An 11059-nucleotide genomic window follows, 5' to 3' on the forward strand; every position below is an offset into this window, starting at 1 on the left:
AGACTACTCTCAGCTCGTTATAGCAAGACTTGTTAAATAAAATAACAAGTGATCCGGCCGTGATACGTTGTCAGTAAAATTATATTTCGAAAATTAATATAACTAAGGGTAAAAATATTTTTTATTTTTAAATTTGTTAAAAATTTTAAAAATATTTTAAAATTTTATTTTGTTTTTGAAATTTTTTATTTGTATTAGAATTTATTTGGACGTCATTCTCAAAAAAAAAATTTAATGGTATTTTTTTTTGAAAGATCTTTTACAAAAGTAAAAGTGATTTTATGTTTAAATATCTCATATAAAAAGATCTTTTTATTTATCAATTATGTTTGAGTAAAATAAAATAAAAATATTTTTTATTTATTTATTATGTAAAAAACATCTTTTTTAAAAGATATTTAAAAAAAAATTTCATATAATAAATGAAGATATAAATTATAATTTTTTAAAAATATGTTTTTTATTATTTTAGTGTTTTTATTTTTATTATTAAAAATTTATCAAAAAAATCTCTTTATATCAATTTAATGACACTCGAATAAGCACTAAATGTATTTATGATAGTTAAATTTCTAAAAAATTTAAGGCTAATTAAGCAATAAAGTATAACACCTAAATTTGATTTGTTTATGTTAAAAGTTGTTCTTGTAAAATTATTATTAAATTTATTTTAAATTTTTTAAAAAATTAACCACTAAAAACATATTTGATACAAATAAAAAATTGTTAGAACAAAATTAAAATAAAATAAAAATTAAGAATATTTTTTAAATTTTTAATAAATTTTAAAGACAACAAATATACTTTTCATCATGTTTGCTGCTCAGTCTATAACCGATACATGAGATAATTATCTGAATAAATACATTACTTATAAAGGTAAGAAATTTCACATGGAAACCCAGGTATATTGAAATTATATACATAAATTCACCAAAAGAATATGCATTCACATATTATTTTAAACATGGAAATACCTTTTACAAATATTCACGTTCTGGATCTTGCTTCAGCTAACCGTATATTTCATCCATCAAGAAAAGTCCGAGTTAATTACAAAGTGGATGAGCTATATAAGAGATTAAGAGGAACACTAGTTGAATAAGAACAACAACCAAGCGTGTGTTTGGATTACAGTTTATAAATTAGAGTTTGCATAAAATTAATTTTGTAAAATTGATTTTGATGATAAGTTAGTTTGGGTTAACGTGATTTATATTTGATAATCTTTATATCAAAATTGATTATAGTAAAATAAATGTTGTTTGGATTATACTACTCAAAATCACTATTAGATGAAAAAGTACTATAAATTTTATAATGTCACACAAAAAGAAAATATTCTATAATTTTGTTTAGTATCGTCAGTACTCTTTAATTTAGTATTATTTTAGACTATAAATTTTTATTATTTATGACTCTATTGTTACTTATAATTAATTTTTTATTTATTTTGTCTTTTTTTTATAGGATCATAATTTATATTATTCAAAATTTTGATAATAAACGTAGTATATAATAATTACAATTACAATTACAAATTTTACAAATTCAGAATAAAAAATAAAAAAATTAATACAAAATAAAAATAGAGTACATCAAAAAATAGAAAAAAAATTATACAGATAAGAAATAATAAAAATTCCATAAAACCAACAACATATATCATATTAACAAAAAAACACTTTTTTATTTTTAATATTGGGGGAGAAGTGGTGTATAACAATGATATGGGGCTTCATGGTACATGACCAGAGTGTGACGGCTAAGATCGAAGAAATCGGACGGTCCGTTTTGAGTTGCTGTAATCGGACGGTCCGATTTTTGGCTGGGAAGGTACGCAAATCGGACGGTCCGATTTTTGGCTGGGAAGGTACGCAAATCGGACGGTCCGATTTGCGCCCCCAGCCACGTGTCGCGCATGCACGTTGATTCGAATAAGGAGACCAAATCCCAACCACGGAGGAGCCTTAAGCCAGTTTCAGTTTTCCTTTCCCTTTCCCATTTCACTTTTACTTTGTGCCAATTCATTCTCTTCTCCCATATACCCCACCCCAAGCCACGGTGAAAAACTCCATTGTTGAAGGTTTGAGCTCCAAAAAGTTGGACCACACAGAAAGTATGTCTAAAAGAAGAAAAATAAAATATGTGAATCGTCCAGAACTCCATATTGCTAATTATCTTGATCATCCTAATTATGTAAGTTTTTAATCCAAAATTTTTTATTTTAATTAAAATAATAATTATAATGTTAGAGATTAGTAATACTTTATTGTAATGATAATGTTAGTTAGGAATTAGTGGAGTAATAATATTTAGATATTTGAGTTCAATCAAAATAATATTAGAGATTATTGGGTATTAATATTGTTTAGATATTACATTATAATAATAAATTAATTATTGTTATTAATAGAATAATTGCAATAATAATATTATTAATAATAATACGGTTATTATAAAATTTTTTGGATGTATGATAAATAAATAGAATAAGTAATATTAATATTAATAATTGTTATTACTACAACGCTTATTGTAATAATAATAATTATTATTATTATTACTGCTAGTAGCGTTTAATTTAATTTAACTATCAGTAGAATATAATACACATAGTAGTGCAATGTGTGTGCTGTAAGTGTGAATATAGATATGTGAAGTAGTTTTAATTGTTAGTAATAAATAATTTTTTTGTACTTAATTAATATTGTATTAGTAGTAGTCGTTCGTAAATAAATATTATGAATTAGAAATTGTTGAATTAATTATTTATGTTATAAGTTTAGTATAAATAATTAATTAATGAAGGGTTAGTGATTGATTTATTATTGTATGTTTGCTCTTAGAATAGAATAAAATAGAGTAGTTAGTTATTTGAATATTAGTAGATAATATAATAGTTATTTGTATAAAGTATTGTATTGTATTGTTGTTATTAATATATTTATTGATTGTTATGTGTGGCTGATTATTTGATAATGAAAATTCGATTCTTTTAAGTTTAATTTGTTAATTTATTAATATTATTGTTTTTGTTTAGGGATCTAGAATGTTGCAATGTGACCACTACATGCCGCCGGATCGGTACAATCCAATAGCGGAGGGGTTTTTACGGGACACCGGTTTTTATTATGTTTCACAGATTGGAGTTGTCCAATGTCAGGCGGCATTGGTTAATGCTCTGATTGAGAGATGGCGCCCCGAGACTCACAGCTTCCATTTTTCAGTTGGTGAGTGCGCTGTGACACTGGAGGATGTGGCGTTAATTTATGGTCTTCCGACGAATGGTTTGCCAGTTACGGGACCGACACTGAGTAGTTATGAGGCGTTAGAGGCTGAATGCTTGGATCAGTTTGGTGTTGCACCTAGGCAGGCAGACTGTAGGGGAAGTTTCATCAAGTTGACGTGGTTCCGAGCATTGAAGGATCGGTTAGTGTTGGTTGATGATATCCAGATTCAGAGGTACGTGAAGTGCCACATAATGTTATTGTTTGGAACCGTTATGTTTGGAGATAAGTCTGGAGCAGGGGTGCACTGGAAGTTTCTCCCATTACTCCGTAACTTTGCCGGGATAATACAGTTCAGTTGGGGTTCGGCATGCCTGGCACACCTGTACAGAGCTTTGTGTAGGGCAACTCGTGTCGACTGTAAGGAGATTGATGGTCCGTTGACACTCTTGCTTGCCTGGGCTTGGATCCGCCTACCGTTCCTTGCGCCGATTCCTAGCAATCCTCGAATCTTTCCGATTGCAAATAGGTAAATTTAATTACTAAACGCTTTATAATAGTGTATCTTAAATTGAGTTGATAAATGTATATTAACGAATTGCATGATGTTAGGTGGCATAACTGGGAACGTGTGAATTGGCCTTACAGATTGAGGAAACTTGAGTTTTTTAGGGGCTACCTGGATGCTCTGCAAGAAGGACAGGTCTGTTGTAATAAATACGTAGTTGTTTTCAATTAGCCGTGTTATTATTAATTGTGTAATCCTCGGTTACTTGCATAATGTGTCATGTTTGATTATTTGAGTTGTATATTGATTATTTGAGTTGATTAGTTGGCTTGGTTATTCGTTTAGCCGTATTATTATTCTGTGTGTAATCCTATGATTACTTGCATAATGTGTGCAGTTTGTTTGGGAGCCTTATGCAATTGGAAGGACCGATCCGGAAGTGATTCCTCCTGACATCCGTCAGCATTCTGCTATTTGGAGTGCCACAGTTCCACTTATATCTTTTGAATGTGTTGAGTGGCATGCATCTGATAGACTGCAGAGGCAGTTTGGCTTGACTCAGGGTATTCCTGATCAGGAGCGAGACCTAGGTGAAGCACACGGCGAAGTTTTGACAGGTCCGAAGAATCAGGATTGGTCTGGAACCCACTCATCCTGGGTTATGCAATGGACGAACCGGTATAGTCTAGTTCTTGTCGATGACACGGTGCCCTCACAGCATCAGGCAGATATCTACTTGCATTGGTACCAAGGTGCATTTGGTGACCACTTGCAGCTGTCACAGATGGAACCGCAAGATAATCAGCCTGGTGATCCTATTCATAACCAGGAGAACCAAGACCCACAATCACCGCAACCACCATCGCCACGGCCACCAGCACCGCCCCCCTCACAAACACAGGCACAACAAGAGCCTGAGCAGTTCACTCCATACATTCTTGACACGCATTCTGCGGATTACCTGACTCCACCAGTATATCAGCAGTACTGGAGTGTTCCGCACCAAGAATCTATTGAACAAGGTTCTTTTAGCCAGCTACTTGGGTTCATGGCTCCTGGTCCAGGTTACTCATATCCCGCTTATAGAGACATTCCCACCGGTCAGATGGCCCAACCGAGTGGGATAGCTCCAGGTAGATTGTCATTGGATACGAGACCACGATAGCACACTTCCTCTGGTACATCCGGAGGGAGATTTTCTGTTGACTCTGGTATGAGTGATGATGCCACGAGGGGTATCATACAGAGCGGCGTTGACCGTCCTGTTCCAATGAGGAACCAAGTCATCTCCCTGGTACGCAGGCATTGTTTCAAAATGAACAACTGCGTGTTGCTCCTTGTGACACATGGCCTCAAACCATATCGGCAAGGCTTCGTACGAAGCTTCCCACCCTCCGAAAATTGACTCCACTGCCTTCTGTTTAGCCAACCATGCTTTGCGATAACTAATGGTGTAGTTAAACTTTGACTGTACTTCCGCAATCACTGATTTCACCCTAATAGACGGGTCAACTTCTACCAACGGCTTTATTGCTTCTGCAACTGTGTTGGAATCTAGCTTCGAATGATCTTGAGAAATGGTGGCCCTAGTACAGGTGTGACTACCGTTGTACCTCCTTATCTCCCAACAGAACTTTCTGGACATTTTGCTCACCCTTATCAGCCAATCACATCCTGCACCATACTGGGTGCATTTAGCATAGAATGTCGTCGGCTCTGACTCATGCACCCGATAATCCACACCTCTGCGGATTGTATAATCTTTCATCGCCTTAATTACTGCCTCCCTAGAACTGAATTCCATCCCCACAGTAAATTCACCATCCGGCATAAGGGGAAGCTCTGCTGCAATAACATCACAAATTTTAGAGTAGTCAGAACTAATAACGTAACACACTAATAAGCGCAGAACAATGGAAAACGTACTTATAGACCGGCAGGTCCGGTTAGACCGAGAGGTCCGGTCTGGTCGAACCGGCCGGTCCGGTCTGGGCAAACAGTCCGGTCCGGTCGAACCAACCAACCCTGTCCCAATGTCTGCCCCGGTAGTACCGGCCGAGCCAGTTTGCTGCAATCACCGATTTGACTATATTAAACGTTAAACAATTACTAATTACATGCTATATTTTGCCTATTTACCCTTGTCTTAAGTATTTGTCCTAAACAAATAACCCATGCACAAATCATACTATCACAAATCTTAACTTAAATTAATGACGCACCTGCATTTAAATATTGAGGATACTCCGGTGCATGCATGGCATCCAAATCCAACGACCGCATGAAACTTGGCTCCACAAACGGCTGCTGATTTGCTAGTGCATTTGCCACGTCCGCTACATCTGCCACCATAGCCTCGTCAGCTTCATCTTCGTTTCCACCTGGATCAACGACCTCGTAGTTACTTTCGAAGTCTTCTTCACTATCACTGTTGTACTCTTCCAATTCAATATCTCGGTCCGCTGCAGATTGCTCGAACTCGATATACAATTCGATAAACGTCATTCGCGACCGACTTTCAAGATACACTGAAAACATTTCTTGCATGCTCACCTCGTCGGTCACGTATTTCGTTTGAAATTGCACGAACCCACCAAAGACAGATATAGGATATCTGTACAGAATACACGACACTCTCCTAGATATTTCAAAATCCATCTTCTCACATATGATCCCTTTTAATTCTTCAAATGACAATGTGAATGGAATAACAATATCTAACGGATTATCACACACAAATTTCACTTCTTCTGATGTTTGTAATAAAATATGGCCATCATAATATACTTTTAACCTTACTCTATCATCCATGATAATAGAGAAGAAGAGATCTACAAATAGAGAAGAAAAGATCTGCAAAGAGGAGATATAGAGAGTTGTAGCAACGAAGGAGAAGAATGATATGAGCTGCTTAAATTCAGTGGGTGCATCTATATATATATATATATACCACACCCAAATCGGACCATCCGACCGGATGTAGGCCCATTCGAATTTTTAAGAACAAAAAAATCGGACGGTCCGATTACCAGAAAGCCCGCCCAAAAAATTTTCCTTACCCAAAATCGGTAAGTCCGATTTGGTGATAAAAAATTTTGAAAATAGGCCCTCAAATCGGTTGGTCCGATTTCCTTGGGCAAAACAAATCACCATCAGCGCCCACAAATCGGACGGTCCGATTTGTGACCCTGACTGCTGCAAGAAATCGGACCGTCCAATTTCTCCCCGTCAGCTGACCGCCGTCACAGACTGGTTAAACACCACTAACCTCCATAACCGGGTGTTACACCACACCGTGCATCATATCCGAAAAAATTAGCCACAAAAAAATACCATAAAACGTAAATAAAATTCATATGAATAAAATCAAATAAAAATAAAAAAATTTCAATTTGTTAGTGATTGAAATAAATCTAAACGATTTTGATGAAAAAAATAGAACTAAAAAATTATGAAGAAGTAGGAAGAATTACAAAGAATGACTGTGAAGATAATAGTTACTAGTATCATTCTTATAGAAGAAAATGAAGGGTAGGGTTGGTAAAAAAGAAATATTTTAGCTTCTCCTAAACATGAAACGTGAAACGTGAAACGCAGAAATTACAAATTTGAGCTTCTCCTAAACGTGGATTCAGAGTCAGAATCAATTCTGCGTTCACAAAGATAAAAATTGCCAAACATCAAAGTGAAACTTTCAAGAAGCTCAAACGGGCTTCTCTCCTCCCCAACGTGTTTGCCAAACACACCCCAATTCACACGTTATTCATGGTGATCGATTAGACTGTATCATTTTAAATAAATTTTACCATTGATATATTTTTCTTGTCCATTTTTTAATATAATATTATATTTATTAAACTTTTGCAAGGAGACAATTAAGCAATATAATATAATATAGGAATAATATATTTAATTTTTTATGTGGTACAATTTCCGGAGTCCTACTCCTAGAGATGAGAAGAGAATCTTTCTTTCACAAATCATATAATCACCGGCTGCTTCTCCCCACAATACTTTCAATTAATTGTTGACCCCAGGTAATTAAACTATTCTCAACTTATGCACTGCATATTGCTTATTCTCTTTCAATTTATTTGTCAATGTTCAAGTCATTAAACACACCATTTATATAAATATTACAAATAGAAAATTGTTTTTTAAATATTGAACCATCAACAAATGACAAATAAGTATCCAAATTCCAAACATTATACTCCTACATTATTAAGTGGCTCAGTTTGCATTCAATTAGTTAGAAACAATTTCTAGACTAATATAGATAGAGTTTAATTAATTTGTATCCTAAAAAGCACATATTAAAATCATAAATTAAAAAATTATTGAAAACAAAAAAATGTAAATTTAAATTTTTTTGTATTTATTATTAAAATAAATATTTAAAAAAAATTTATTAATAGTAGAGACACATGTTAGATAAACTCATTCTTTGTATCGAAATCTAGTTCATAAACCGGAGAATTTGAAAACAGATATAATAGCTTTAATGTGTGTAGAACCAATTCTTTATATAGTCTCTTTTTCCTTATCTAAAGTTTAGTAGTTTTTTGAGTGTAATAGTCTCCTCTTCTTATGTGATGAATGCCTCTTTCTTTTATCTGTCTCTTTGGAGAATTGCCGTTTTTCCGACCTTTAGTAACAATAAGTTATGTTACTATTTATCTAGAACAATTATATAAGCTAAAATTTAGGGTGTGTTGGTAAATATGTTTGAAGTATAAGAAGTACGTTCAATTTTCTTGAATGTTATCATTTTTGTTTGGCTAATTTTTTTCTTCTAAACGTGAACATAATTTTTTATTTGAACTCCCGTTCACCAAAAATAACAAATTGTAGCTTTTGCATTCACTTCATAAATTAAAAAATTAATTGACATTCTATCAATTTTGTCATTCAATTTCATCTACAATAAAAAATACCAAAAAAAATCATTAGAGTTTTTGATTTTTCTTATGATTATATTTTACAAACAAATATTTTTTTAATATTATTATTAGTACTCTTGGCTAAGTTTTAATTTTTATTAATTATTTTTTTATTTTTTTATTAATAGTATGAATATTTTTGTTTAGAATTTTTCTATGTTCACCTATGTAATATTTTTTAATAAAATTTTTACTATTCATTGTTTATATATCTTTTTTTAATCATTTTCATTAATTCGTATTTTTTTATAGAACTTTATTTTTTTATTTGACTTTGTATATTTTTTTATTATGTATTCTTAAATTAGTATATATTTTATTTATTATTATTAATTTTTATAATATAAATTTTATTAGAAATATATAATTAAATACAAAAAGAATACTAAAAAAGAGTACTAACAAATTATAACTAAAAGAGTATTAAATTTTAATACATAAATTTCAATTCTTTTTAAAAATAATTATAGTCAAAGAGTGTTAAAATAATATAGATTTGAATAATATAAATTTATATTTTTTAGTAATTTTTGTCTAAATATAATTTTAAATGATATAATCTAAACAATATTCATTTTACTATAATTTATTTTAATATAAAATTATTAAATATAAATCACGTTAATACCAAATAAAGTTTATAAAATTAATTTTATATAAAATTTTATCTGCAAACTCTAATCTAAATACATATCTATTGGTTACTATTACTTTGTTTATTGCATATGTTTGAGCAGCTGCCATGAATTGCGGAAGCTATGTTTAAACTTTGTCTTTAAAATTGAATGGAATTTAGTGCAGCTGAGACCAGGGCAATTAATTTAGTGGATAGGTCCATACTCCAATCAAGAGTTTGTAAGAAGACATAAACCCTAAATTCCGAGTCCATGTTTCGAACTTCTAAACAACCAAACCCAATTATATGTATTATTGTATGAATTTAAGTGTATATTATTCTAGTCAAATTTATACTTAATTCTCAATAAGTTGGTAGTAGTTTAAGGAGTACTAGTAGGCAAATGGTTTATCACGACACTGAATACTAAGAAAGTATCACGTTGATAAAATAATCATGAGTCATGAGTACAAATTATTGATACTACTATTACTATATGCATAATTGCATGTCATAAATTTACCGAACCTTAGCGAGACGATATTTTGATTTTTCTTGTTTTGTACGTTATCCAGTTTTAATTAATTAACCATTAGCTTTATGCTCAAGCTAATTATTTTGAATCTAGATACTAAGACAACAATTATTTTAATACAAAGAGTATCAATATTTGGTTGGAGTCAAAAGAATTCTCATATTATATCCCGAGCAGATCTTGAAAATGATGACAATATGCTAAAAAATTACTTTTACATCTTAGTCTTCATCCCATCCCCATAAGGTCAAATTCACATGCTCTTCATCCTGAATTGGGTGGATATATAAAACTATCTTGTTAATATATATTTCAAATATATTTTTTTAAATATTGTTAAAATAATATTTAGCTAATAATTCTTTTTAAAATAAGTTTTTTTTTATATATTTCAAATGGGTTAAATATATTAAGTTTTTAAAATTCTGTTATTATATTTTTAAAAAATATTAAAAAATTAATACTTTTAATCAATATTATTAACTAACACTTATTATTTCAATTTAATATTATCACTTCTAACTTTCCTGTCTGTTAAAAGCTGGAAGAGATAATATACCTTAATAACAAAGGAACTTATCTTCAACCATGATTGATTTGTTATGAAAATATAATTTAGATCGTTTCTTATACATAGGATAACGATTGTATAATTTGGATGGTCTGTGATGTTTGGAAATTGAGACATAAAAGAACTATGGTTAAGGTAAAGTAAATGTATTACTGGTTACAATTATACATGATATTGTTAGGATATATATCCTCCACACAACACTAATAAATTCTGTAACATGAAATTAATCATGAGATATTTAGGTTTAGGGATAGGGAATCTTTCTTTGGTACAAGGAGTGGGTCCACGTGAGAGTACAGACACATAGGCTTCATTATTGCTCCGAGGCGCGGCAAGGCCCAGGCCCAGAAGGGAATAGTTTGCCGTACGACAGGTCCATGTGTTGGTCGTTTTGTTAAGGTGATTGAGATGGGGGGTGTTGGCGTCACGCGCGCAAACGACGGTGTGCTTTGCTGTGTTAAGGCGAATGTGAGGTCGTTTTATGTCAGTAAGTGGGACAGAGGGGTAAGATTAGGTTTTTGCATTTCATCATCACATTCATATTTCAGAATTCAGAGTGTCTTGTGACTTGTGTGGTCAGCGTTTTTTATTTCCTTTCCTGGATTTTCGCTCCTTGTCTATACATATATGAGTAGTCAAACCTTTCTCAAACC

General features: G+C 32.0%; 1 protein-coding gene across 1 annotated transcript; it reads right to left on the minus strand.

The window, feature by feature from the left end:
- Positions 1-4879: 4879 nt before the first annotated feature.
- Positions 4880-6549, minus strand: LOC107465475 (uncharacterized). The gene is made up of 4 exons (XM_016084455.1): positions 5961-6549; positions 5878-5897; positions 5665-5806; positions 4880-5583 (listed from the first exon to the last, which is right to left on the minus strand). Exons 1-4 carry the CDS (start codon positions 6547-6549, stop codon positions 4880-4882), a joined length of 1455 nt encoding a protein of 484 aa, XP_015939941.1.
- Between the last annotated feature and the right edge of the window lie 4510 nt (positions 6550-11059).

Source organism: Arachis duranensis, chromosome 1 (genome assembly GCF_000817695.3).
Source record: "Arachis duranensis cultivar V14167 chromosome 1, aradu.V14167.gnm2.J7QH, whole genome shotgun sequence".
NCBI classification, from domain to species: Eukaryota; Viridiplantae; Streptophyta; class Magnoliopsida; order Fabales; family Fabaceae; genus Arachis; species Arachis duranensis.